This window comes from Lineus longissimus, chromosome 17, assembly GCF_910592395.1.
Source record: "Lineus longissimus chromosome 17, tnLinLong1.2, whole genome shotgun sequence".
Classification (NCBI taxonomy): domain Eukaryota; kingdom Metazoa; phylum Nemertea; class Pilidiophora; order Heteronemertea; family Lineidae; genus Lineus; species Lineus longissimus.
In genome coordinates, this window is record NC_088324.1 from 14,786,689 (window position 1) to 14,813,720 (window position 27,032).

General features: G+C 41.6%; 4 protein-coding genes across 10 annotated transcripts; 3 read left to right on the top strand and 1 right to left on the bottom strand.

The window, feature by feature from the left end:
* Nucleotides 1-905: 905 nt before the first annotated feature.
* Nucleotides 906-5,296, top strand: LOC135501563 (uncharacterized). The gene is made up of 4 exons (XM_064793723.1): nucleotides 906-1,032; nucleotides 2,024-2,205; nucleotides 3,699-3,810; nucleotides 4,090-5,296. Exons 1-4 carry the CDS (start codon nucleotides 1,002-1,004, stop codon nucleotides 5,142-5,144), a joined length of 1,380 nt encoding a protein of 459 aa, XP_064649793.1. The 5' UTR covers nucleotides 906-1,001; the 3' UTR covers nucleotides 5,145-5,296.
* An 823-nt stretch (nucleotides 5,297-6,119) lies between these two features.
* On the top strand, nucleotides 6,120-9,892 carry LOC135501376 (protein STPG3-like). 3 transcript variants are annotated; one of them, XM_064793456.1, is made up of 6 exons: nucleotides 6,120-6,176; nucleotides 6,833-7,141; nucleotides 7,376-7,581; nucleotides 7,897-7,988; nucleotides 8,200-8,440; nucleotides 9,396-9,892. In XM_064793456.1, the coding sequence occupies exons 2-6, from the start codon at nucleotides 6,900-6,902 to the stop codon at nucleotides 9,518-9,520; spliced, it is 906 nt and encodes a 301-aa protein (XP_064649526.1). In that variant the 5' UTR covers nucleotides 6,120-6,176; nucleotides 6,833-6,899; the 3' UTR covers nucleotides 9,521-9,892. The 3 variants fall into 3 exon arrangements, with proteins under 3 accessions (XP_064649526.1, XP_064649528.1, XP_064649527.1); XM_064793458.1 differs by lacking the exon at nucleotides 6,120-6,176 and adding an exon at nucleotides 6,193-6,291; XM_064793457.1 differs by lacking the exon at nucleotides 6,120-6,176 and adding an exon at nucleotides 6,406-6,492.
* A 330-nt stretch (nucleotides 9,893-10,222) lies between these two features.
* LOC135501291 (GPI-anchor transamidase-like) lies at nucleotides 10,223-13,664 on the bottom strand. Its single transcript, XM_064793327.1, has 9 exons — nucleotides 13,573-13,664; nucleotides 13,088-13,233; nucleotides 12,758-12,816; nucleotides 12,448-12,524; nucleotides 12,140-12,251; nucleotides 11,703-11,917; nucleotides 11,404-11,514; nucleotides 10,989-11,164; nucleotides 10,223-10,820 (listed from the first exon to the last, which is right to left on the bottom strand). Exons 1-9 carry the CDS (start codon nucleotides 13,648-13,650, stop codon nucleotides 10,745-10,747), a joined length of 1,050 nt encoding a protein of 349 aa, XP_064649397.1. The 5' UTR covers nucleotides 13,651-13,664; the 3' UTR covers nucleotides 10,223-10,744.
* Nucleotides 13,665-13,977: 313 nt separating this feature from the next.
* On the top strand, nucleotides 13,978-26,892 carry LOC135501169 (adenylate kinase isoenzyme 5-like). 5 transcript variants are annotated; one of them, XM_064793053.1, is made up of 18 exons: nucleotides 13,978-14,164; nucleotides 14,534-14,735; nucleotides 16,084-16,218; nucleotides 16,950-17,125; nucleotides 17,945-18,058; nucleotides 18,189-18,380; nucleotides 18,512-18,608; nucleotides 18,749-18,955; nucleotides 19,658-19,833; nucleotides 20,035-20,148; nucleotides 20,470-20,661; nucleotides 20,960-21,040; nucleotides 21,431-21,449; nucleotides 21,731-21,826; nucleotides 22,603-22,698; nucleotides 23,169-23,876; nucleotides 24,068-24,541; nucleotides 25,553-26,892. In XM_064793053.1, the coding sequence occupies exons 1-17, from the start codon at nucleotides 14,009-14,011 to the stop codon at nucleotides 24,499-24,501; spliced, it is 3,195 nt and encodes a 1,064-aa protein (XP_064649123.1). In that variant the 5' UTR covers nucleotides 13,978-14,008; the 3' UTR covers nucleotides 24,502-24,541; nucleotides 25,553-26,892. The 5 variants fall into 5 exon arrangements, with proteins under 5 accessions (XP_064649123.1, XP_064649125.1, XP_064649126.1 ...); XM_064793055.1 differs by lacking the exon at nucleotides 24,068-24,541; XM_064793056.1 differs by lacking the exon at nucleotides 23,169-23,876.
* The last annotated feature ends 140 nt before the right edge of the window (nucleotides 26,893-27,032 follow it).

Genomic DNA, 27,032 nt, shown 5'->3' on the forward strand with positions numbered 1-27,032 from the left:
AGCCCAAAAGATAGAATACTGTCATTTTGACTCGATTCGTAGTTTCTTGATATTTTTTTCAGACCACGGGTCATTAATTCAAGTCCGCCGTGAGACTCGGCCCATTGGATACTGACGATAGTTTTTCTAATTGTATAAAGAAGTACTTCGATCCAATATTGAATTTTGGGAAAGGTAGAAAATGTTCTCGACAACTTTTCAGATTAGTGAGAAAAAGGTAAAACAGTAGCAGAAAACTGTCCATCCAAATGACGAAAGATTACTTTGATGGCGTCATTGAATGAGAACGTAATTCAGGCATCCTTTTCCTTGTCCGTCCCCTTCTCGTTGCTCTCGGCATCGTGATAGCTCTTCGGTCTTTTCTTTCGTTCTATTTCTAGTGCAATAGGCAAAACCCGATTTCAAATCAAAGATAAAGGTTTGCAAACACATATCAATCTTAAGAATTGAACCGATCAAGGAACTATTCAGGCCCGGATATTCAAAACCATCCTCTTGTAAACAGGGCCTACAACACGACTTCTCCTTACACATGTTGGATGTATCGAGTGAATTGGCCTGATATTGTCAGGATTGTTCAAACCAAGTGAAGTCAACTTCGGATGCAACCCCATTGGACAACAGCTCACGCTGGGTGTGGAGAGGATTTCCTTAGCAGACCGGAAGGATCATAGACCAGGTGGAAGTCGATCGAATCTGTGGGCGCGGAGGGGGAACTGCCCTATTGACGACGGCTCGCACATTGGGATCCTCGCTTATAACTGATTAGTTCCGCTGATTTTCACATCAGTCATTGCACCAATCAAATCAAAGATAAGCGAAAATCAGGAATTCCGTGACGTCACGAATTATCGATCTATTTTTATCGAAGTGGCCTGCATGTCTTCACGACCGTGGTATGCCAGGTCAGTTCATTGAGTCACTGAACAGTTTCTGTGCGAATATTTGAGAGTACATTAAGTGATTTTCCAATATGTAGAGGACTTTTTAGGATACAAACCATGGGATGCGGATCCTCCGTGGAACTATTCGGTAGGTTTTTCTTCGAGAGTCAGTCGACCTTGATTGAATATCATTCGTCCACTAATGCTTTGGATGAGACAATGGACTGAAGGAACTTGGTTGTTTAAAAATCGCCAATCGATATTAATCAAGTTTGAGTCGCATATACAGATGCAGTATTGCAAGGTGTATACCAAATACCAGCAACATAATATAAAGTAGGCTTTCTCATAACTTTCTATCAATATCTTATTTTGCAAGCGTGCAGTAAACATTCTATTATTTAACATTGGCTAACTTGATTTAGCGAACTCAATAACAACTTATATAAGGCCTACTCTTACTTTTTTATTTATCCACCAACATAGCAACTAAGCAAACATTTCTACAAAGACATTTAAGGTCTATACTTCTTCAAATTGGCCCCAGCTAAAAATGTAAAATAGGGCGTCAGTTTTAAATTGTTCGTGGAGATCAATAAGGAAGGTATTGCCATGTTCATCTGTTGAGAGTGAGTTGAAAAAATGCAATAATAGTACTTCATACATGTATATACATCTTGTAAATAAAAGGAAGTCTACTAACACAAAGTAATGATTCCATTCCGTTGGCAAAATAGACAGGTCGATGTAGGACTGAAAACAGAGCAAGTCTTGGTTTCGATGACATTACTATTAGTGGATTCGCTCGCCAGATTGCCCTACATTTGAAATGCAATGTATCTGTAAGGTCATTTACCCATTGATTTAATCGATGAAGATCTTATAGAAACAGGGTTTGTTTACATTTGGATGACAGATAAATATATGTCAATTAAACATTTGACGAAGTTCTATATTCTCTCTGTCAATCATAAACGTACGTTACATTACATGCTTTACAATATATTTGCAAATTTACCCACTCGGGCCGAATGAAAATGCTGCGGTTTACGGACAGGCGATGTGTCGCCTAGAAAGGCTTTGTTCTGCTCCTTTATTTGGTGAAAAATAATTCAGATCATTTTATATTCTTCCTTCAGATAAATCAGTCTACACCTCCCTCCCAGGAACACCACAACCAGAACGCCGGACAGACCGGAACAAGAATGCCATAGAGGATGACAAGACTCTCCGGGGTGACGTCATCCAGAAACAATACGCCAGAAAAACCCGGGAGGAGAAGCTGAAAATGATGGACAGGCGGCGGTCGTCTGCTGCCAAGGTAAGGTCAGAGGTCAAGTCCGGGTCAAGGTCAATTGAACACACAATAAAATACACGTATTGATGCGCAAGTCCCCCTCAAACACGACTGAGTTCTGATACAATATTTTGAGTAAAGAGACATAGTACAATCGAAGTCATGAGACTTAAAAGATCATGATGTTGTATAAGGAACACATGTGTTATTCCGAACAGCATGTGATCTGTAACATTTGACTTTTTGAAACGCCCCCTGGTACCTGTGTTGACACTTTGTTAAGGGTCGCCATGGTGAGGAGAAACATGAGCAAACATCTGTCACTTGTCAGGAATGATTCCGGGCAACAGAATTGTGAGCTAAAGCTTAAGTTTAAAGATTGCGCTATCTTGTTTCAAGCCGACACATAAACTCTATTATACCTCAATGACCAGATCGTTTGAAGTGTAACAAGTCTTAGTTCCGAATATAAGGCCAGGGGTGCCAGAGCTGTCTTCACCAAAATGGTTGTCGCCTTGCACATTCTATACTATATTATGTTCTTATCTAATGTCATGCCCTCAAAACAATCCTTCAGAGCGTTCACTTGCTTTAAGATAGAAAATTTGAAAGAACCTAATTGCGTTTTAGGAGTTATGGGCTTATAGTTTCATCTGTAATGCTCTTAAGTGAATTAATCAGTGGGATTATCACCCAGGCCTATCGAAAGTGCAAGTACTGTCGTCATCACAAGCGGATTAGGTCTGGAAATCTCTCAAATATATGTGCCGAGGACGGAACAACCTTGTGATAGGGATTGAGTTCACTTTATAGAGAATGCCTTACTAAACAGTCTTTCCTTTAAACGTCTTGTAAAGACCAACAACAAACTTTCCTAAAGTTGTTTTCCACACCAATTTGTGCTGTTGCGCCGAAGAAGAAAACCGGTCATGTCGAAAACTGGTTCCAACGATCGTATAGTATGCATAATAGAATCCTTTGTCTACACCTGCGTTGCAATGCCCTGCTGTATACATTATAATCTACTTATTTAATTAAGCAAGTTATACTAAGTGTAAATAATTCACTAAATGCGTCTCGACCTATCCCTGGTATTGTTTTTTCGTTGATATGCAGTGGGAACAACTTAGAATGCATGGTTATTATTTTCTCAAATTGGGTGTGAAAATAGCTCAGGGGGACACATCTATGGAATTCTTTGGTTGACAGAAGCGTCACTGATTATGCCTAATGGTGAATGCAAAGGTAAACAGAACATTTCAAATTCGGGATAGAAACAACTGGTGTGGAAGTTTGAAGTGTCCTATAGGATAGAATGTCCGGGGAACAAATGATACATTCTATTAATCGCTTTGATCCATGAGCTATTGACCTCAAAAGAAAAAATACTTTATATGTTGACGTTTTTCTTCTTTGCATCTACAGTTCTATGTTCCAACTAATCTATCCGCAGGCTGCACAACACCTTATATACTGGTTTCACGTAATAATATTTGTATCTTCCATTTATCTTTTAGGAAATTTCTGATCGTGCCATGGAAGACCGTGAGAGGTTGTCCCTGTCCAGCCGCTACGGGTCTCGAGCGACATCACGGACAACGTCCCGGACGGGCTCGCCATCTATGAGAGGTGAGCCAAAAAGTCAGTCACTTTGTCTAGCCAGTCCCGTATTTGTCGTCCCACTGGCACATCAATGCATCTGTGGGGCTTCGGGGGACGGGTCCTTATGCATGCAAGACGGCAATTGATGCCGAACTTGTGGTACTGGTTGTGTCCCCGAGCACCGCAAAATGAACAGCTCCACCCGAGTTGTGTTTGGGACGAAGACAAGAATTAAGACTTTTGTTATAATTTAACTCGTTTGATCTCTTTTTATACTCATCCAATCTATATTTTTCTTTCCTGCAGTGACCCCTTTAGCAATGGCCAACGGTATTATGACACCACAGCGAGATGAAGTGAGGTCTGCTGGTCGGACCAAGAAGCTGAGCGATCTGAATGAGGCCACATCTGATAGCATAGAACTGAGAGGAGGGTCCAAGCAAGCAGATCTGAAGGGTGGAACCGAGGAAGTCACAACCGGAGAAAGAACACCTGACAGCTTGTCTGAACGGGATGACAAGGAAAATAGACTTGACGGGAGAGGTGTTGGTGTGGAGTCAGCTGGGGCCAGAAAGGGGAAGGGAAAGAAATGGAGCGGAAAGAAAGGGAACAGAGGATCTGTGGATGATGGCGAGAACGTGAAACAGGAGGAGAGGAAGACAGGGGAAACGGGGGAGGAACGGACGGTCGGGAGAATAGCGGCGGGAAGTGGTGACGGTTCAGACGATAATGCTATAGTGAACCACCCACACGTTGTTGATGCTGACACGGACAGGGCTTGCGAAAGCTTTCGAGGCAGCAACGTTGTGACTGTGACAAACCAAGATGGCGATAGTTTAGAAGAGGGAAAGCTAGATGGTGCGACAAAACAAGAAGAAACAAACAATTTTGACAATAATGATAAAATAGATGAAAAATCGGTACAAAACAAACGTAAAAGCGAAAGAAAGAAACGGAAAGCACGGAATGTGGATGGTGAATGTAAAAATTTAGACAGTGTGATGAAAGGAACATACGATCAAAAGCAAGCAGACGATGTTGTTACTGCTGGAAATCCAGAATTGACATCTAATGTGGACGAGCAGAGGGCAAAATCCTTTATAAAACCAGAAATTCGTGTGTCGGATGGTGAAATATTTAACTTTAACAATAATGCTACAGACTTGTCCACTGGCGACCTTGGTAGTGACCTTGACATCAAGGCAGGGAGTGACCTTGACCTTATGGCTCCGTCCCTCCCGAGTTTTTCAGCCAAGGCCAGTGGTGCGAAGAAAGGAAAACCATTGAAGAAAAAACGATCTTCGAAACGGGAAAAGAGAAGCGGGGAGAGGGTTGGGGAACTTGGGGTTAGAGATCGATGATAGCGCGCCATAGCGTCTTGGACACCGTTCATTGAGATAAAAGAAATAAATCGCTTAGAAATGTGCTCTGTAAATATAACTGAATTGTGAACCAAAATCGAGAAAGTGTGAATATATGCATATTGATATCTTAATACGTGTATCCACTCTTTAATAAAATACATGTAATTCTTAAAATTGAATGTGTTTTTAGGTTTTATTTTCACAAAGTTGTATCTTGACAAGCTGTATTGGAAAACATAGTGAGATGAGGTCCATTGAGGAACCGCTGTGGTCCGGGGCTGTGGTCTAGTGGCTCTGACCTAGATTTTAGCTGTGAAGAGGTCCGTGGTTCGATCCCCAGTCGGAGTGAGACACCATGTGGGCAATGCTCTGTAATAGTGGCGCCTGGGAATTGAGTTAATCATAGGTAAATCTGGCAACAAGACTACAATCAGATGGACTTGATTAGTTACTGTTCAGAGGCCGGTTCACACGGAGATTCGCAAAATCCCTTGTTGAATGAGCTCCAGATGACTTTCCTGGGGGAGTACGGATTATTAGACCGGTAGCTATACATAGCTATACATAAATAACCCCGGCGCCCGCCTCTAGCTATACATGCCAACTGTGGTATAGACTCCTATGCAGTCCATTTAGTCATCCTGATCGTATTTCTTCTTACCGGGGGACAGGACGAGGCCGTTCCACTGCGTCCGGAGTTGAAGGTCGTTGGTCTCTACGACTATACATACCCTCATCTCTGAGGCACGCCGGTGCCTCAGAGATGAGGCCGTGTTCTCCCTAGAACCATGTACCATAATCCGTCGGCATACAATATAGGGGGCCCATGTCGGTCCCGACACTTTTCCAAGAGGACGTTGTTGACTGCTACACCAGCAGGGCCCAGCATAGGCGTTTCTAAATCTTGACACTAGAGGCGCTGATTTCGTTCAACTTTCCCGCCAAAACAACAGCGCACGAGGTCTGACGTGCTTAGCAATGGCTTCATTGGTTACAAAATGGCGGCGGATAATTGACAGCAAAAGAATGGTTAGTACACTAAATGAAATCAGTTTTATTTCCCATTTATTTTTCACGCATGACATATATGTATTGAATAATGTCGTAAATCGGAATATAACTCGTGTCTACAAAACATAGCTGGGTAAATATCATATCTGAGTTGCTGGAACTATCAATAGGTTAATAAAGATATTCATTGTATAAGGTTATAGCATAGGGTAGTGTGGTAGGCTATTGGTATTGACCGTTTCTATTTGCTATTGTGAATTAGCATTGCGGGGAAGTATTAAATGGACTTCCTCATTTGCAGTGTTATTTGTGGGTATCATATATATACTGGTAGGTAAGTAAGAGACTGTTGGGCAATAGCAATGTCTAAAGCTGACTGTAACATTAAAGGAGTATAGGCCGGAGATGGGAGGGGTGATATGTTTGAAGGGAGACTAAAGGGTGGTCTACTTTTTTTAGTTCAGTACATCAGTTTTTAAACACAAAGTGATTATATAAAGGAAAGCTTAGGCCTATGGCCAGTTTGGCATTGTCAAACCCTTAGTCCAAGAGTTATACAGGCAAGAGAGCGCCAGGATGCTGCCCAACAGGCCTATGCACTGTTAGAGAACTGGGCCTGGTCTGATCGACATCAACCCATAATGTGTTAATGTTTCATTCTTACATCTTTGTAGGGGACATGACAACTCTATTAAGGTGCTAAGCAACTGACAATGATAATAGCTATAGAATAGTTCCTAAATGGCTGAAACTCAGCAAACACAGGACGGTCCGCCGTCCCCATCGCGGACATCTCCAGCGCTGAGGACAGGGAAACAACCTGCAGCATCATTGGGAAATGCAGGACACCAGATAGCACGTATTCCATCTCCTCCGCCGGAGGTGAAGGAGGCATACGCAAAGAAGAATGCCGAGAGGATGTCATCAAAACACCGGTACCCACCATCACTTGTCAGGCTGGCAACAGTGACTATGGCCCCAAAGTATGTATAACATCCGAGTCAGTGAAATTGACTGTACCACCATACCAAGTCTGTGGTTAATGGTTAATTCTATTCAATCTTAGCATATGATAAGAGTGATCTCTGCCTGATTGATTGAACCTTTTCTATTTGTGTCGAAAAAATGTGTCTCTGGCCAAGGTTTGAGACAATGTCACAACCAGGATTCAGTCGGTAGCTTAAATCAAAATAACGATAATCTATTTGCATTTCCAGGCATCAGGAACACAGGGTTAATAACTATATCGAAGGACCGCATCAGTATCATAAGGTGATCACATTAGATAAGGCAATGAATGCTCGGCCACCATTGCGCAAGGACATGGAGGGGCCGACACCCTGTACATACACACCACAAGTCAGGCCGGGTGAGAGGAATGCTCCGTCTTTCTCATTCGGCAGGAAGACATGGCCTGAAAAAGGTAAAGGTGCAAAACCCCCCAGGAAGGACAAGTCTAGAGACTCAATTAGTGGATCAGCAGTTTAGCAACAAATCAGGTCCTCGTGGTTGTGCCAGAGTTGTACTTTGAAAGGTGTCTACTTTAGTCAGGAATTTTACTGATTACTCTCTCTCTCTCAGGATTCAAAATCATATGCAATAAGTCATGTGATAGCTTTCTATATTTTGTCCTCTGAACTTCATATTCAGGTCAAATGATCTTCTCCCATCGTCTGGTTGTGACTATGTCCTCAAAAGACTGATGTGGAATGAATGGAAACATTATGTCTTTTTCCAGATGGTTTTGGTGCTCGGACGTCATGGTCAAAGACTTGGTTTAACACTCCAAATATCTGGCAAGATAAGGTAGACTTCCATTCTGAGAGACGGGTAAGTTGTCTCTGCTTGGCCCCCTTGAGAGGTCTTCAGCAAACAGGGAGAACATGTATGATATCACCATTTAATGGCTAAATGACATAGAGATGAGATTTGTGGCTGTTGTAGTGTTACCTGACAAGAATCCCTGATCTGCAATGATGTGGGTGACCGTCACATCCATTACTGTTGTCCTTATCCTTACACCTGTTGGTCTCCATTTCAGTGGCCCTCTCCAGGACACTACCCCCAGAAGAGTATGATCGGTCAAAAACAATACTCCTCTCGAGAGGCGCCGTCTTTCACAATCGGAACAAGGAAAGATTTCGTAATGACTAAAAAAGGTGTGGAAAATGACCCATCGCCTAATGAGTATCATCCTGGTCGAGCAGACAAGGTGGTACATCGGTCGGCACCTGGATTCTCTCATCAGTTTAGGAGGGACACTATTTTATGGAACTCAAAGGGTAGGTACCAAACGTTGGGTGATAATTCCACACAGCTTCAGTCCAGGTGTGGTTGTTCAATAAATAATATTCATATAATTCATAATATTACTATTCAAAATGTAGTTGGCCTTTATTATTTGACAGAATTTCACACGATACAGGATTCCTTTCACCAAGTTCCCCCTTTCAGAGCGCACACCAGGACCAAACACATACTCACCCGTCCACAAGCAGTGCCAAAAACATTGGGCGTCCTTCTCAATAAGAGGCTACAGGCGACCATTTAACCATTCCCTCGGCCCCTTTGCCACCGTTTAAATGCATGTATTTATCCTCTTTGATTTTACTCTGTGTACTTAACAGTATTTGGTTTAATAATGTACGTTTTTACTCTTTGAGATGCACTTAATTTTCAATTCTAAAGGTGTTTTTTTTCATGTCGGTATATGTCCGTCCATTATTTTCACATTTTCGAAACTAACATTAGGATTCAGGTTGAATTGGCTTTTTTTAAACAGAGCATAACTGACCAATGCACCACTAAACAATAAAGCTGCACTCAGTTTTGACTTCATTTGGTTTTCTTGAAACAAATACAAATATGCTTTATAAACTCATAATGTGGAACACCTTCCAATTAACTAATACACTGCCAATAATGAAATAGCACAAACCGGATGTGGCATTCAACCCACAGAGAACACAGGGCCTACAAGTATAAGATGAGACCTACACCAGTATGCTTCTTACATGGCTAATGCCCCCTATCCTTTATAACAACCAGAAAACTTCTCTACCTTGACAGATCATTGAATAGCATTACAGGATTGCCTGTATTGTGTACACAAAGTGAATTGTTTGGGGACCCATCTACCAACTGATCATTGGCACTCAATGAAATCACAGAGGTCTTTAGACTAGAGCGACCATTATTACCGCTGATTTCACTAATCTTGCATTTCTCTTGTTACAGAGGCAACTCCAGATCCTGGTCAATATAGAGGTCGTCTTACCCCAACAAGACATCATCGCCCGACCTACTCTTTCGGATTCAGGCGGGAAAAAACTCACATTCATGGACCATTTGCAACGCTGTGAATGTGATATGAGGTTGTGAACTGTTATGTGGTCCAACCCTTTGGAATAATTGGATCATTGAATCATAAAGCAAAGGTACAGGGGTTAGTCTGGTTACTCTAAGCTCTAAGGAGGTTAGCAGCAGGCCTGTAGAAAGACTGGACGATGAACTTTCCATGGGCTTTTATTGTAAATAAGAGATTATTGTAAATAATATGCATGTCGATTATGTAAAATTACTAATACATGTAGTTCCTACACTTGCCAATATGTGTCACTGTGTTGTTTGTGCATGGTTTTATTGCACACAAGGTACTGCTGTTAATGTTGTATGTGTTTCAGTATTTTTGTTTCTTTGCCTTAAAACGATCTTAATAAAGTATATTTTAGTAACAAGTTTTGTTTTTGCAAATACTTTAGACTTATGACCTTCCTTCAGTTACCTTGGCCTTTGAAAATGTGAATATGGGATTGATACTGTGTACATAGTAACTAAGTCCAGACAAGGAACCCCCAAGTTAGAAGAATGAGTAGCTTGTGATGGGCTCCTTCTGCCTCGATTCCTCAGTCCAGGCAAGCATGACTCCATCCAAGTAAGAACGAGAGGCTTGTAATGGGCTCTCTGAAGGCAAAGACAGCTTCACTAAACCGATCTTTACCCCAAGGGCTACATACCCATCAACAACTCTTGAATCTCTTCAGACCAACTTCAACAACAACATAGAAGTGTAAAAATATTTATTATAAATAATAAAATGTACATCATATGTACAGATTACAAACTAACAGAGGTTGAAAAGTGTATGACACATGATGTGTGAAACTGGAAGATGATGCATGAATGTGTTTTATTTCTAGGATACTACATGTAACACCAGATGAGGGGTCATTCTTCGAGCTCGGAAAACAACTCATCAGCTGGTTTCTACAACTAAAAATTGGGGATTGGTGCCACTATGATTCCTATCTATAAAGTGTCCCAAGGGAACTCCAGCAAAGCGGGCATGCCCTTCTCAAGACATTACTATCTATAACTTCGATCAGGAGGTCTTAAGTTGAGTTCAAAGACAATCATTTTCAATAGCATGACATGAATGATTGTCCACACCATCACACTGCACCCTTCCGAATTACTGAGCTGACGGCAGATTTCAGTGGAAGTGACTTTTCATCAACAATGACTTGTATCACGACAGTCCAGAAAGTACCAACTGCGAGTTAATTGTAATATTTGGAATGTCCATTTTACACTGGGAACTGGTCGAGGTAGATGAGGTTCCTTCCTTGTTTACGTTCTGGCTTAGTATCACAGGAGTCTTTGCTGAATTGAAGAAGAGAGAGAAATGGTCAGAAACCTGTAGTACAAAAGTAAGTGCATGATAGTTGGACTGGTACTATTGAATACCCTCACTCAATGGGGCACTTCGAAGTCAGCAACCCCCCAACACCCCCCTCACCCAAAACGCAAAAAGAAAATAAATTTAATCACCTGCATGTTTTCTTATCAGTGGCAGTAGAGGTCAGATTCATGGCAGTCATCTGTAGCTCCACATTATGGACATTTCCAAAAAACTCTGTGATGGGGACGGATTGGAGATCCCGCGGATAGAGGTCTGTCCGCACACCAACATTGGAGCCACACAAATGAGGTGGACAGCAATTCACCTGAAAAAGAATATTGTATTCCATGAATACTAGTGTTATATATTGAGTATCATTGTATTTCATGTTACAGGTCCTATTTGAGCAGACTTTTCAGCAGGCATCGCCCCAGCACAAACACTACAGGAATGACTTTCCTTGAAAATAAATAAAATTCTGTGCCTTCTGAATAAAGGCACCAGTTCACAACAATCTAGACAAGGGCAGTCTCAATTTCCATCAATGCTGGCCAATGTCCTTACCAGTTCATACATGGACTTCTTGCTGTCTGGTTTCACCTTCTCCAGCATTTCCAGCATGTAGTATGTGAAACGATCCATCACAAACACCCCCAAGGAGCTGTCATAGTGATGCTGGAATAGGGAGAACATGGGTCACACAACTAATCACATCAGAGTTTATTTTTTTCAAATAATGGGGAGCACGGTGACACAGTATAAGGGTCACTATCAGAAGGACTGGTCTTAGTTTCAAGGCTCAGCTAATGCCGACTGGCCTTGGCCAAGCTTCACACGGTATTTACATTTTACTTGATACTCACAGAATAAGAATCCTGTCCAACTTGACTGCTTGCCACGGCCAATATATTTGGCGAGTAAATCTTCTGATACATTGACACAGCTTGGCAAGTATCGATGGCAAAGAACATCTCGTGGTAGCGGCGTTTCTGCCACATTTGTTCAAAGGCATGACCGAGCTCAACATGAGAGATTTCCTCGGAGTCTTGGAACTTTAGGAACCCGTCACCTCCGTGCCCTAAAATACAGTTGATGTTATACATATACTATGCTCAACAAGGAGGCTGTAGGAATAATAAACCACAAACCTTGAAAGGAGTCCTTTGCCATTTCAAGACATAACTACTTTTGACCACCACAGCTACATGTAAATAACTTTCAGGCTTAACTCAAAACCAATATGACATTGCCTGCTGAAGAGTACTATAAACATAATTGTTCCATTGGGAGAAAGAATTACCTGTCATATACACCAGGACATTACTCCTATCATCAGAGAGAAGACGCTTTGACCTCGGGGTGCTGTCTGGTAATCGTCCACTTAGAACTCGGATGAAATTTTCAACTGTGACCTGTAAGAATGGTTGGTAATGAAATACCTAGTGTGATTGTATGGGAGATAATTCCAAAGCTTAACCCCTTTGGTACTGAAGCGAGACCTGATGCATGAGGCATTTAATTTCTTCTGCATTATTTATGATAATAGATATCTTCATTTCTAACTCATTCAAAGGACGTGGCAATTGCAGTAAAGTGACTTGCTCTTACCTCATAGCCTTTGTAATCCACTTCCACATCATCTCCATAAACATTGATATGCTGGTTGGCATTGTTGAAGATGGTCGCTGAAACATGACGAGTTATAGCAATAATTTGCAGAGACAAGGCTACAAAAACTTGCCAAAACTCCAAATCCCATTGAGGGGGTGATAATGTGATTTTGAAATTGGGAACAAGCAAATAAAAAGAACTGGGGCCTGCGGTACTCCACCTTTACATTCATTTCTAACTTGGGCAGGACTGGAGGCAAGGCTTGGAAGAGGTCATGAAGCTACGACATGCACATTCCTTTTCTTACCAGGCCTGGGATTCCTTGGATTACATGGCATATCATCAGCAATCATCAAGATGATGTGGCTGCAATTAAAAAAAACACACCAGTATACAGCCTATTCATAAGTGACTTTAACTTCCATGCAGCAATTGCATATCATTTTCTTCTGTGGATATCTCAGAGTGGATTTACTCAATTACTAAATGAACAAGTTCTAATGTCAGAAAAAGTTAACCAAAAACACAGATTTTGTATTAGAATTTGAAAGCACACTGACAAACAACTCAAATACTTGACAAGGACCTTAGCCTTAGGTTAGATACTGTGTCATTCTAAGAGCGCTCAAGGTCTCACCTGTCTGGGATACCTAACCTCTTGACACTTCTGTAGACGGACAGGACATTCGCAGCATGGCGGTAATTAAACCAAAACCTAGACGTGTCAACCAATACTGCCCAATTATTTGTGTGCCCACTTTTGAAGAAGTCGCTAACTTTTTCCTGAAAGTGAAAGAAGAATTGAAGTCTCAGACTGTTGATAAGACTCAAGTCCTGTTTCGACAATCGGCACCGAAAAACATGTAAGACGAGTCTTGAGTCATAACAAGATTCTTTACTTATTCAATTCCCCTTACTTCATCATAGCTGCCTCCCCAATCATTATGCCGTCCTGTCTGTAGTTCGACCATCGAGACGATAGGTGTCACTAGCATGGGACAGCAATTTCGCTTTTGATAACCATTCAATTCCCTCTATTTGGCTATTTGCAGAACCAATCAATAAACAACTGGACGTTTCGAAATGTATAAATCATCTGCAATAAACACAACACCTCCTTACATCAATATTTGAAGCAAATATCATAAGAATCTGCCCTAAAATCATAAAAAATCTCAGATTTAATATTTGGCCAGCCATTTTGGAAATACCGCAATCGCTACCTATCGACAAAAAGTGGAACAAGCACCTGCTACCTCGGCCCCAAGTGTGCAGTGATCCCTGGGTAAACGAGGTTGAATTGGCTGGCAATAATTCAATGACAAGCATAATCAGCAATAATATATCCTTATCTATTAGAAAAGTGAAAGTGAAACAGTATCAAATCAAGCAGATGATAAATGTAAATAAAAAATATTAATTTAGCTATTGTTTAGATAAGACAATTATTAACTTGTCATTGATTTGCTTTAGAAATAAGATAATTTTTCATTATTCCTGTTCTGGGCCTCATTGTTTTCATTCGCCGCCATGTTAGGATTTCCCTGGAAACGGCTACATGGATGGTGAAGGAATACATTTCTCTCAGGAAATATCGGATAAAAGCGCAGGTTCTCCTGAAAATAAGCGCTACATTCGTGTTCGTGGAGGTAAAATGACAACAGAGGATGCCAAGGCCTATTTGGCCAAGCGGGAAGTGCCCCAGCTTTTTGAGGTAAACGGTTTGTTTTTTATGCTTAGTGATCAGCAACAACTGTCAGTTTTGACACCTTGACATGTGCATGCACTGCATGTGTGCATACATTGGCCTATACATGTTCATGTGATTTGTATTTAATGTTTATGAGGAGTTAAGAGTTGCTGTGATAAAAATTGGAAACCCTGACTCACTCGCTCTGTTGATGACGATGCCCGATTGCGCGTTCTGTTGGCATTGGCCTATGCCTGTACTGTCACTGTACCCTTGGCCTAATGTAGTAATGAATACTCTAGTTTCAATAACTAACTCGTACTGGGCCACTGGCAGTGAGTGTACTGTACTCAAAATTCTGAGTTATCATCTGAAATCTTCTGTTCTTCTCAGTGCCTGATGACAGGTCTCATGTACCACCGTCCAAAAGATCACATCACATATCTCCGGGAATGCCTGGACAAGATCCGATCAAAGGGCCTTGACCACGTCCGTTGGAACCTGTTTGTTGAGCAGAGGAGGAAGACGCCTTTGCCACCCATATCGCCACAGAATGGCTCACGGCCACAGTCTGCACAATCTTATTATTCCAGAGGTAAGGTTGATTCATTTCCCACTGGCTGTGTAAAGTTTCATTATTGAGTCGGAAAATGTTGTGGTTTTTTCATGTCGTTTTTGTTGTAAAGATGTTTAAAATCGAACAGGTGACACTTGAAATACCGAATGTATTCTGAGCCCGTTTTGCATTAGAGTTGCTGAATGGAGACCCCTATTTCAGTTGGCCCACCAATTGTTTTGAGCATTTTGTAATGCTTGTATCATTTTTAGTTTTGTTCTATGGGCATGGTACTGACTATGGTAAGACACGTTGCATCATCATGTTACTGGTTTGAATTGAGAATGATGGTATTTGGCTTCTGATTTGAGTGACTGTAGTTATTAGTATTACATCCATCTAGGTTTTTATATTACCAAGAATAAGTAAAGAATAGTCTTTATTGATTCTTGATCTCGCTCTGATGAATAATGTGTGAAAGAGCATTGTGCTTTTGGTGCACCTGGTTGATGTTGTATGCATGTTTTTGATTTAGTCAAAGTGCGAGATTTCATGGAGGATCTTGGTCCTGGACACCGTGTGATCTACAGAGGTAGTTGTTGCCTTTACATGCACTATGTTTCAGCTTGTGAGGGACTGAAGTGAAGAGATTGTCATTGCCTTTTTAATTGTTTGCTTCGGAAGATGAGTTTTTTATCTCTTTGTTGCCCATTTTCCCATTCTCAGTGGGCAGTGCAGTTCTCTTCAAGTTCAATTGTCCTCACAGGTTGAACCTCTCTCTGCTGCACCGGTCCTCTTCATGCCCTTGTTTTTCTTGCTCACCTGGTTGATTTTGTGGTTTTCATTTTCATTCAAGTCCCCTCTGGTAAATTACACGTCCCTCGTAAATGTATGTATGGCACTGTTTGATCTCTTGAATTCAATTCACCCTTGAAATATGCTAAACGATTTTATAACTTGACATTCAATGGCTTTGCAAATAAATGATAAGACAGTCTTTAAAAAATCACATTCACAATCACAAACAATGACAAATCAGCAGTGTTTCTGAAACATATTTTGATATAAAGTTCGTTTTGATTCGTGTTGCTAACCTTCTAACTCTCTATAAACAAAATTCGACATTTGTTTCTTTTGTAATTTTGGTTAAACAGAGGGGACTCTTTTCTTTTCTTAGGAACTCAAATTGACAGATCGACAAATTCAATTTGACGATCTGTCAATTTGAATTATTGAGAGATCTCATCATCAAACTTTGAAATTGAAAATAGCAGACAAAGTTCTCATATATTGGGAGTACAAATACAAATGTGTGTTAGCGGTGGGCTGCGAAGTTTCTTGTATTTGCCATTCTCTCTATCAAAAAAATGTTTTGTTTTGTTCCTAGGCTCCTCAAAAGCTGACCTGCGGAGCCAAGAGCCTCTTCCTCCCATCGGGACCATAATGAAGGGCCAAACCGACGGGGAAGCTATCAAAATTGGAGATACCGTTATTCCAAATGTGCCATTTGTATTTTTCATGGGTAAGTGATATTCGAACTTGCTGTGAGATGAATTGCAGTTTCAATTGCTGCTACAGCAACGTAACCATGACAACAGGAAGGATAGGCCGATTGTGATTTGAAATTAGTTGCTGATTGGTTATTGTGATCAATTAATGTCCTGTTGTCATGGTTACATTGCAGTTATAGATATTGAATTCTCTCACTTGTGGAGCCTTCCCATTCTAATCTAACTATTTTGGGGTAGAATGAGGGCCAAGTCATGATTATAGGCTTGTTCCCTGTGAAGTACTATCATGGGGAATTAGGCACATTCGATAATCTGGTGCTTGCATATTGTAATGCCAATTGCTTACGTTTAGATTAGAGATTTTACAGTTTGTGCTCCAAGCATTGGTTATTTAGTCAATAAGCAAGTCATTAGTTCAATAAGCTTGAAATATTTTTGGTTCGACACTTTGTTGGAAATATAATTTTCGTGTAAGTTATGTACATGGTTTGTGGAAGAAAAGGTCTTACATGAATGCATTAAAATGAATGTAATTTTTTGGAGCATAAACTCACTAAATCACAAAGGGTATTGTACATACGTACCAAGAAAAAACTGATATGGCTAATTCTAATTTTGTCACAAGAATTTGACAATGTCACCAAACAATATTTAGTGGTAAACTTTCAAGATTGTGACGATATCACACCGCTTGTGCAAAGAATATGACTATTTCAGGCTTATATCTGTGATACTTTTACAGGTGGACCAGGCAGTGGAAAAGGAACACAGTGCAAGCGACTCGTTGAGCGGTACACCAACTGGGTCCATCTGTCGATGGGCGACCTCCTGCGACAGCAGGTCTCCGAGCAAGGGTCATCTGATGCAAAGTGGGGCATGATCAGTGACCTGCTCGTGAAGGGAGATATGGCACCAGAGGTAAGGACACCAAGTTTGAAGACAAAATATTAAATGAGGGGAATTTCAACTGATTTGTTAGTGGTGCATGATGCAATCGTCTTGGGATGAACTCTCAGAAGCTTATTCAAATACTCGAGGTTTGACTGTCATATTTAGTCTTCTACAATGAAAATACCCAACCTTGTGACCTGCTGTTTATTTTTCTACAGCATGACTACTGAGTAGTCTGATATCCCCTGGTGAACAAATAAATTGTGAAGACAAATAAGTCATTTTAAAACTAAAGCATGTCTTTCATATTCTGTGTGATTTTATGCAGAATCAAAGTGTATTGAAATTATTGAATGTAAGTATGGGAAACTATCTCGTGTCTGTTGAGCATCACATCACATGTTGGTCTGTCTTGAAAGATGTGTAATGTGATTATGAGCACTCACTTTGTGTCGACCGTCAGTTATGGTCAGGTCACAAGAGTTCCAAGATAATCATTGTGCTGTAAAAGAGTCTGATCCATTCATCACAACTTGGGTGGAATCGAAACTCTTGTATTCACAACACAAATCCACTTGCTTTATGTTTGTGTAGAGAACTGTCAGTGTGTTTCACTCTTCGGCTGGTTTATTTGTTCAAATTGCTACGCCAGTTTTTGACCCATATCAGGTGGGAATAACAAATGTGGGGGGAACACGAGCCTGGTTAACTTTCCATTCAATTTAACCTCTCTTATCAGGACACCTCTCTATTATAAGGACAGAATTAGAATTTGATAATCAGTAATTGTTACCCAACTCTGTCAAGTTCAGGCCTTGAGAATCATGATGAATTTGTTACTTTTAGGATGTGACAATAGACCTGATCACTGACAACCTGAAGAAACATCCAAATGCTGGAGGGTTTATCATTGAAGGCTACCCAAGGACGATGGACCAGCTCAAAGAATACCAAACCCAGGTACTGTCATGATTATACACTCAGTGCCTGAACTAATACAAGCAGGTTTGCCCGGATGGGCCAATTTCCTTAAAATGATAAAAATGCTTGATGAATGGTTAAAACATTTGTTGTGTCATTTGTTTTTCAGGTTGGGAAAGTCGACTTGGTTTTCCTCCTCGATTGTGAGGAATATTTCCTCCAGTCTCGCCTGGTTGCGCGCGGGAAGCAGGAGGGGCGGATTGATGACAACCTCGCGGCTGTCGCCAGTAAAATCAACTTCTTCAAGGAGAATACGTTACCAGTTGTCAAGTCATTAGACGATGAGGGAAAGCTGGTCCTGGTAAATATATGATGTTCATCATGAAATTGCCCTCTTAGTTTGATTTGATGTCTTCTTGTAATATACTCTGTCCGACCCTGTGATATGATCCATTTTATTGTGCCTGATGTTCTAATATTTACTTCCCCCAGGTTGACGGTGACCGAGACACTGAGGAAATCTGCTTCGAACTTGCACGTGCTTTTGATTCAATATTCTTCAACACAGGCGACGGAAAGCCAATATTACGTAAGTTTTCTACAGAGTTTCCTTAGTGTTTTGACCAGCTGGAGTTGATGATCAGTTCTATGTTTTGTTGATCAAGTTGCTCCTGACTAATATCTTTTTGAGATACATGTGTGTTAACGAATTACTCATTGATATTTCAGCGACAGCCCCAACATTGGATGGACCCCCCATCCCCAGACCACCCTCTGGCAGAAAAAGCCCTGGTTCACGTCACAGCAGCCGTGCGAGTAGTGCCGGAAGTCAAGCCTCGTTTGCCGCGATCACTCACATTGACGACATCGTTCTTGAGTGTGCTGATGATGGACGAAAGCTTGATCTGCCACAGTGTCCTATCATCTTAATAATGGGTTAGTATGAGTGGAGATCAGTGGAATAGTAGTTAGACCACCAGGCTCATAATCAATAGGTCTCTCATTTGGGACATGCCCTCCTTTCCTTGATTTTGGTTTTTAGCCCCGATTTCATCAGGATTGTACCTTCTTCTTCTTCTTCGCGTTCGCTCTGCCTCTGGAGGGGTCATTCTCCTGGGAGTATTTCCCCTCCAAGGCGGGATGAGCGGTAATGCGTGCCACTACGGTTTAGCGCCAATTGGGTTTATTGGCCTAGTGACTCCGACTTCGGCTTCGTGGCATAGACACCACAAGTTGAGGAGGGGTAGTCCACCACAAGCTACAGTCCACTTGGATGGGGTCTTTTACTTGCTCTGGAATAGACACCAGATACAAGGAACCTCGGTTTTACGTCTCATGCGAAGGACGGAGCAATCGAGGTAAATCAACTTGCTCAGGGTTGAAAGCAGACAGACCGGTGCGGGAATCGAACCCATGATCTTCGGATTGTGAGTCTGAAGCCCTAACCACTCGGCCATGCTGCCCCTACCGGATTGTACCAAATATTGGTCTTTTTTGCATAATTGTGAGACAAAGTTAATGTAAGATGTCATTTAAAGCTATTTTTGTTGCAGATTTGACTATTTTAACCTCCCCAGAGAATGCTTCATGCTTCAGGAAGTCTTTCTCAGTTCTTGATGTTAGCCTTTCTTCCTTCAGGTGGACCTGGCAGTGGCAAACTGACACAGTGCAAAAGATTAGTGGAGCGGTATGAAGGAATAGTCCACTTGTCTATGGGAGACATCCTGAGGTCGGAGATCGTTGCCAAGGGAACTGGCGAGGACAAATGGAACTTGGTGGGAAATTTAGTGCAGAAGGGTGAAATGGCTCCAGAGGTACGCTTCATTGACTTGAAACAGCTCGACAGTGGTGAATCACACTTTGAATTTTACGGGGAAATGAGTACACATATTGTACACCGATGAATAGTCATGTCAGTTTGTTGTGCTGTGATGGTTTTATGGTGATCTATTTCTAGACACTTTGTTCTTGGTCTTGACATACTAAAGTACGATTGCAACTTGTTCTCTTGACAGGAGGTGACAGCAGACCTACTCCTTTCTTCAATAAGACAGCACGCAGATGCCAAGGCAATCTTATTAGAAGGTTTCCCCAGAGACGGAAAACAGGTGGACGAAATCAACAGACACGTAAGTTATACAGTAGAACCTCTCTTAGCGGACACCTCTCTAATAAGGACAACCTCTGTATTAAGGACACTAGTTTTGGTCCCAAATTGGTTATTTTCATTCAATTTGACCTCTCTAATCAGGACACCTCTCTATTAAGGACAGCACTTGTCAGTCCCGAGGGTGTCCTTAATAGAGAGGTTCTACTGCTTGTTGATATGTCATGGATGGGGGGCAAACCAGAAGGAGTCTCCCACAGACCAAACTGTTGAACAACTTCGGACATAGCCGGCTTACCCTACCTGTACAGATTCTTACCCATGTCTTTTTGCCTGTTTTCAGGTTGGTGGGATCAGCCTTGCAGTCCTGATAGACTGCGAGGAGTATTACCTGAAGCTACGGTTGATTAATCGACAGCGAGAGAGCGACAGAATTGATGATAACCTCAACGCCATCGCTAGCAGGATCACTTTCTTCAAAAACTGCACGCTGCCAGTTGTCAAACATTACGACGAAGATGGAAAATTAGTTATAGTAAGTGTAGTCTATTTACATTTGGCAGAAGTCAGCTACAGAACAGTTGGCATTGTAGCATTGTAGTTAGCCTTGTCCCTTCATGGTACTCAGATTGGTCACAAACCATTGAGTTACAAAGCCTGCGAAATTGTCAATGTCATTGCTGAAGGTGAAACCATTGCCTAAGTCCAGGTCCCACCAGCAAATCCATTCTTTGCTAGCTCGAGCACTAATTGTTTGAATACTAGCACCGAGAGGTGAAAATTGATTTGCCTTGTCCAGTTACTTTAGTTTAACATTTTTGTCGCTCTTTCAGATTAACGGTGACCGAGACGCAGACGAAGTCTTCTTCGACATGGCATCTTTATTTGACCACATGTTCTTCGGGGCACCTTTGGTAAGTTGAAGATTGCAATCCCCTGATAGCACAGAGTGAGCTGGAATCTCAGAGTTTGCATAATTCTGACTGAGGACAATGTGATGCAAGTGCTGGTACATCACAGGAAGGGTAGTGGCGTAACTGAAGAGCATCAGACTTGTGATCAAGGGGTTGTGGGTTCAAGGCTCCACCGGTACCACTGGGTACTTTCAACTAGCCTGAGATGGCCAATTGTAAAGCAGTATCTTGTGCACTCCTTGGTTTCAACAGAAAGCTTTCAGGATTGGTTGGGGGAATGAATGTGAAGTGCTTTGAGACTACAGTTGTGCAGTATAAAGCGCTAAAGAAACAAAGACTAATTAAAAATTCATGTGGATTTTTTTTCATGTTTGTTCTGACCTTTTGCAGGAAAATGGTTCAGTAGAAGGTATGTTCCCTTCCAGTAGTTAACTTTCTAACATTATTTTAAAATCCACTTGGAATTCAGTTTTCTCCTCACGATTCCAATAACATTTCTTTTTCTCAATTTTTTGCTTGCAAAAACGTTATGTAGTACCAGATTTACCTCATAGATTGCAGACATTTTGGCTCTATGGGCAGTCGTTACCAAATACCTGTTCATGGGTGCCACAGTGGATGGTAGTAGATCTTGCTGTGATACTCTCGCCATTAAATCACTGAATTGCTTCGTATCCTTTGCCTTGGCAGGGGAAGTCGTAGAGGACATCATTGTGGAAGAAAGCGCTGTGCTTTTGGGTAATGATTCAGGCAGACAGCTGGATGAAATTTTAAGTTCTCAAGAAGGTAGCTCGCAGGAGTTTTACAGTCTCAAGCAAACTTAGCTTCCAAAGTAGTCCCTGGCTGTCATTTGCCTGGTTTCACTATGGAGTGACCTTTCCTGCTTAATTCTATATGTACAAGCACCTCTTTTTATAACCACATGGATGATAACTTCATAATTACTCACCTAAACTTTCATATAACCATTATTCCCTATTGGGGCATACCCAGAAGTGTCTTTTATCCAAAATGATTTGCTTAACCATGTTAACTACAGTTGAGTAGAATCTCCCTTAGGGCACACCTCTAATAAAGACACCACACCCTCTTTTTTAAAAGGACAGTAGTTTTGGTCCCAAATTAGTTGTCTTCATTCAATTTGACCTCTCTAATGAGGGCAGTTCATGTCAGTCCCGAGCCGGGGTGTCCTTAATAGAGAGGTTCTACTATATATTTCCATTAAAATGTAGAGAATAGCTCCCATTAGGCTTCATCTATGCACCTCCACGGGAGCTTCCAGTAAGGGGAAGTCATACTCCTAATCGCTTAATGCTATGGAATCCGCACTAAGCTCCAGCCAGATGAGCTGTTGGCAGCTCTGGCAGTATCCCAGTAGACTTGACATTTCCTGTGCATTGGAATGTCACTCAAAGGACTTCACTCATCACGGGTGCAGAGTGTGCAGATGTTAAGGAACAGCTACATGTACTAAGTGTGTCACCTGTTGTCGAAGTGTTCTATGTATTGGATGACATCTGTGAGTCACGGCGGTGATCGTTTGTTATCGTTCGTCCCTTCAGGTGCACCTGTAGAGGATGCGATCGTGGCAGAAGAAGCCGAGGAGACGGGAGGTGGCGGTGGCAACCCAGATTACGCAGAACACTTAGAACAGCAAGGTATGTAGTCATGGTAACTCATTAGCAAACACAAAGAAGTTGTTTGTGTCCCATTCCCGAGTGATTTTCAACATGCCCTGTTTGATGGTGTGAGTTGTGTGTCTTGTTGCACTGCACCAATTCTCCTGTACATCACTTCAATTATACTTGGAAACATGGGAAAAGATACAAGTCAGATCTCATGCCTCTATAGATAGATTACATTCAATATGTTCGAAATTCATCTTTATTTTGTCAGGTTTCAATGATTTTTATGCGTAAATATTGGGTGCTTTATGTAGGAGGTCAAGGTCCTTTAGATGCTTGTAGCTAGCTTGAAAAACAAATACTACCACAACCATTGCACACTATTTTGACTTGGCTTTTGGAGTACTGTTTGGCTACATGTCATTCCTCGTGTTGCACTTTCTCATGTGAAGTTATTGGGTGTTACACTTCTTTTAATTGCACTTGTGTTTGATTCCCACTAGACGACACAAACAACACAGGAAACAAGGAAACCAATACACCAAACGCAGAGTTAACCTTAGATGAGGCAAATGATAGGAACACTGTTTCTAGTACAGAGGTGAGAGTGGAAGTTCCAACCAATGAAGCTGATGTTGAGGCAGTTGCTACAGTAATGGAGGCAGACACGATACCAGAATCTGGGAATGATGTTTCAAAGGGAGACGAAACTGCTGAGAAAGAACCTGAGGCTGCCCCAGAGGTTGCGACTGAGACTGGTGAGAAAACAGCAGAGGTTGTCGCTGAAACTTTAGCCGAGGCTGTTGAAATAGTAACAGAGACTGACAAAGGGGAAACAGAGGCTGCCAAGAGTGGCGATTCTGAGGCTGCAAAGGATGCAGCACCGGCAGATTCTGGGGTACAGGAGGTTGGGGATGCGGCTGATGAAGAGAAGACTGAGGCCGATGTCAGTGCTGAAAATGGCGAAGTGATGGAAACTACTGAAGTAGTTGAGGCGGGAAACAAAGGATCAGACGAACAGAATGGATCGGTTGCTGAAGCTGAAATCTTAGAAAATAATGATGCAACTACAGTAAACAAGGCTGCAGAAGAGAAAACTATAGAAAATGACCAGATTCCTGAAACTACAGAAAAAGTTGAAAGTGCTGAAGCCGTCGCAACTGAACTTGATGAGGCAGAGGCAGAAGCTAAACCAACGCTAAAAGAAGATGGTAATTTCATCATAGTTAACTGATTGCACGTTTGACTAACAATTCCCATTTGGTTCTTATGTCTTCAGCAAAGTAGCAATAACAATGTCTTCTTCCAAGTGTTATTCAAAGTATCCTCTCCTGTTTTTACCCCGAAGAGTTTAATAACCGATAACAGCTAACTGTAACTAATCTTACTTTCTTCTTGCCAGGTGATGAGGAACCAACTCCTCAGCAGACCCAACAAGATTATTCCTCCCCTCCAAGACCTGCGTCAGACGCATCTCATAAATCTGGGGAGAAATCCTCCAGAGGGGGTAGCAAACGTGGCTCTGTATCTAGCGAAAAGGGCTCTCTTCAGGCCAGCCAGCATAGCTCGCCAAAGGGGTCCAAACCAGGGTCACCACAGAGCAAGGCAGATTCGCCCAAACCACAGAGCAGGGAAAGCTCTGCTGGTAGCAACCACGGCTCGCCCAAACCACAGAGCAGGGAAAGCTCTGCTGGTAGCAAGCATGGCTCCCCCAAACCACAGAGCAGGGAAAGCTCTGCTGGTAGCAAGCACGGCTCCCCCAAACCTCACAGCAGGGAAAGCTCTGCTGGGAGTAAGCATGGTTCTCAGAAATCTGGGTCTGGGGGGAAGGAATAAAGCAATCTTGTTCTGTTAAGGTTCTGAAGCTGATGTCAGGGTACGGATCACTTATCGACAAATCCAACAACTTAGCCCAGTCTGCACATATCCAGTTTGTTATACTTTGGGACTCATCTTCTCTGTGAGAACTTGTAGTGTCGCGAGTTTGTAGGTAAAGCAAGAGAGTAACAACTTGCAGTTTGATGCCTGCCTGGCACACATGACATGGTTGTGATCATTTGACCAGAGCTGACCATCATTCATGACCAATCCACGGGCAGTATAACAATGGTAGCCGGATATATGTGTAAACTGTGTCTTAATCAGTTTGGATTTGTCAATCATTTCACTTATTGCTTGCCAGAGCATTCTGTAGCAATTGGTCCTTTCAAGCTCGAGTTGAACATTTAACCATGCTTGCTGTGCCATCACCGGTGCTAGTCAGAAAATGCACCTGCACATCATTAATGTTATATTGTAGTTTTCAGCATCCACGTCCCCAGGGACGAGCTTTAGGAACATTCAGCGCAGCGACTCGATAGAAATTGGACTCGGCTACAAATATCTATTATGACCATATTATTTCTCTTCTGTTTCCTAACATCATATTGACCCCTTTTTGCCTGTACATGTATTTAGTTAGATGATTCCCCCTCTTGCCTGATAATCCAAACTGACATTTGGCGCGGTGAGACAGTGGTACATGTGGTGCCCCCAGTGTATATTGTAGCTGGCTTCAGTAGCTGGCTTCAGTAGCTTGTGATGACGTTTTTATCAAACCAGTAATGGGATGCCTGTATGCAAGGGTTCGTTTCAAGCATGTTTACGGTACAACCCTCAGCTCCACCCTCAAGATGTGCCTGTACCCTTGCTGTAGACTCCTAGATATTATGTTAACTACCTGAGCAATAGTTATAGACTGATGCAGATGTAACAGTTTTCACATTTCCTGGTCTGTGAAAGATTATGGATGATTTGATTAATAACTGTCTGTCAATGTTACCCTGTAGCATTGTTCAGTAATTTGCCAACCTTGTTGTCTAAAAGTTCCTTCCTCTCTTATATTCAGGTGAAGCCTAATAAGAACACAACGACAACCCAGGCCAAGTCGCCAACACAATGTAAACACGAAGCAACAATTTTACTCTCAAAAGGACATCTACTGTAATGCCAAAAGCTTCATATTTGGGATTATGTGAAAACATTGCTACTGTAAGATGCTGTGCCGCTTAGAAAAAAGAAGCTACGAAGGCAATGAATTGTGCTAATAACCTGTTATGGATGGACTTCATTGTAACTGTGTTCTCATAAGGGGATGGCCAAAGTGTAGCAACCAATTTCCATGTTATACGGCATTTTGAGACATCATGTCTACATACAGGAAAATCCTTCCAGCTGCTTTTGCAGAATTTGATTCTTCCAAAAGTGACAGTCTTGATGAAAACTTTCTCAAAGGTTCCAAAATAAGATGCAAGTTTCTTTCCAGTCATCTTGCTGTTCTATCCGTCTGTAAATACATCTGTTGTTGTTCTGTTTATGAATCAGTTTTGTTGTTCCCAGTGGGTGGGAACAAAATAATGGAAATGAAAACTATTCAGGGCTCCCTTCGATGCGGGTGTACAATATTTCATGTGGGGCAGTACGTACCATTTATGGTACTGATTATGTTTTGAATATTAACTTGTTGACTTTACACTTTTTGTAGTTTTGTGTAGTATAAATATCTTGTATGTTCACCACTGAGAACTTGATGAAATAGCTCTGTGCTTTTAAACGAAATTTTGTATGTAATCGGTCTACTTCATCAAGTTGAGCTGGTCAGGATTTTATTATGTACTCCTTTCATGTAAATTTTGTATAGCAATAGATTGTCTGTGATAAAGTAATTTACATAAAAGGAAAATTTATCAAATACAATGTAGAGTTTCTAGTTCTTCAGGCCAGGTATCAGTTTCTAATGTTGCTTTCTAAAAAATTGTTCAGATGACTAGATTCATTGGACTGCAAGTACATGTACACGTACCTGTGCATGTACATCTACATGTACATGTACATGTACCTGTGCATGTGCCTGTGCATGAAAATGTTGTGGTTGCAATACAGCAATAGCCAGAGCAAAATACGAAACCCATGACAATATTTTGTGAATCAATGTCATTCAGTCAACACTATGGATTTGGAGTGTCCATTTTGAATTCTGAAACCTAACGCCTGTTTTCCGTCCATGCACTATACATAGTTCATCCATGTCAAATGGATGATAACTCGAAAACCAGCATGGTTGTATTGTTTTCTATATATTTGGGCGACAGTCTTGAAGGACATCTGGTGTAGAATAAATTTGCTATGTACACACTGAGCAAAAGCTTGTACTTCACTTGGAAATAAAAATTATGCCAAATCTAATTACGAGAGTTGTTTATTGTCCGTGAGCTCCTAATACTTGCTTCAAGTATAAGTTCATCCTCCATGCCAAGATTCCCGTTATTAACCCCTTCAAAGACAATTGATTGTCACTGTAGCAATGACCTACATCCAAGATAAATTTG

Bases quoted from the DNA above. Each gene is read 5' to 3' on its own strand.
- LOC135501291 (XM_064793327.1), bottom strand. From the start codon at position 13,650: ATGGCTGGCCAAATATTAAATCTGAGATTTTTTATGATTTTAGGGCAG. The intron at 13,234-13,572 runs GTAAGGAGGTGT...TTTCACTTTCAG, and splicing joins TATTTGCTTCAAATATTGAT to GAAAAAGTTAGCGACTTCTT. The intron at 12,252-12,447 runs GTAAGAGCAAGT...CCATTCTTACAG, and splicing joins TGGATTACAAAGGCTATGAG to GTCACAGTTGAAAATTTCAT.
- LOC135501563 (XM_064793723.1), top strand. From the start codon at position 1,002: ATGGGATGCGGATCCTCCGTGGAACTATTCG. The intron at 1,033-2,023 runs GTAGGTTTTTCT...TTCTTCCTTCAG, and splicing joins ATCCTCCGTGGAACTATTCG to ATAAATCAGTCTACACCTCC. The intron at 3,811-4,089 runs GTGAGCCAAAAA...TCTTTCCTGCAG, and splicing joins GGGCTCGCCATCTATGAGAG to TGACCCCTTTAGCAATGGCC.
- LOC135501376 (XM_064793456.1), top strand. From the start codon at position 6,900: ATGGCTGAAACTCAGCAAACACAGGACGGTCCGCCGTCCCCATCGCGG. The intron at 7,142-7,375 runs GTATGTATAACA...TTGCATTTCCAG, and splicing joins ACAGTGACTATGGCCCCAAA to GCATCAGGAACACAGGGTTA. The intron at 8,441-9,395 runs GTAGGTACCAAA...CTCTTGTTACAG, and splicing joins TATTTTATGGAACTCAAAGG to AGGCAACTCCAGATCCTGGT.
- LOC135501169 (XM_064793053.1), top strand. From the start codon at position 14,009: ATGGATGGTGAAGGAATACATTTCTCTCAGGAAATATCGGATAAAAGC. The intron at 14,165-14,533 runs GTAAACGGTTTG...TGTTCTTCTCAG, and splicing joins AAGTGCCCCAGCTTTTTGAG to TGCCTGATGACAGGTCTCAT. The intron at 19,834-20,034 runs GTACGCTTCATT...TTCTCTTGACAG, and splicing joins AGGGTGAAATGGCTCCAGAG to GAGGTGACAGCAGACCTACT.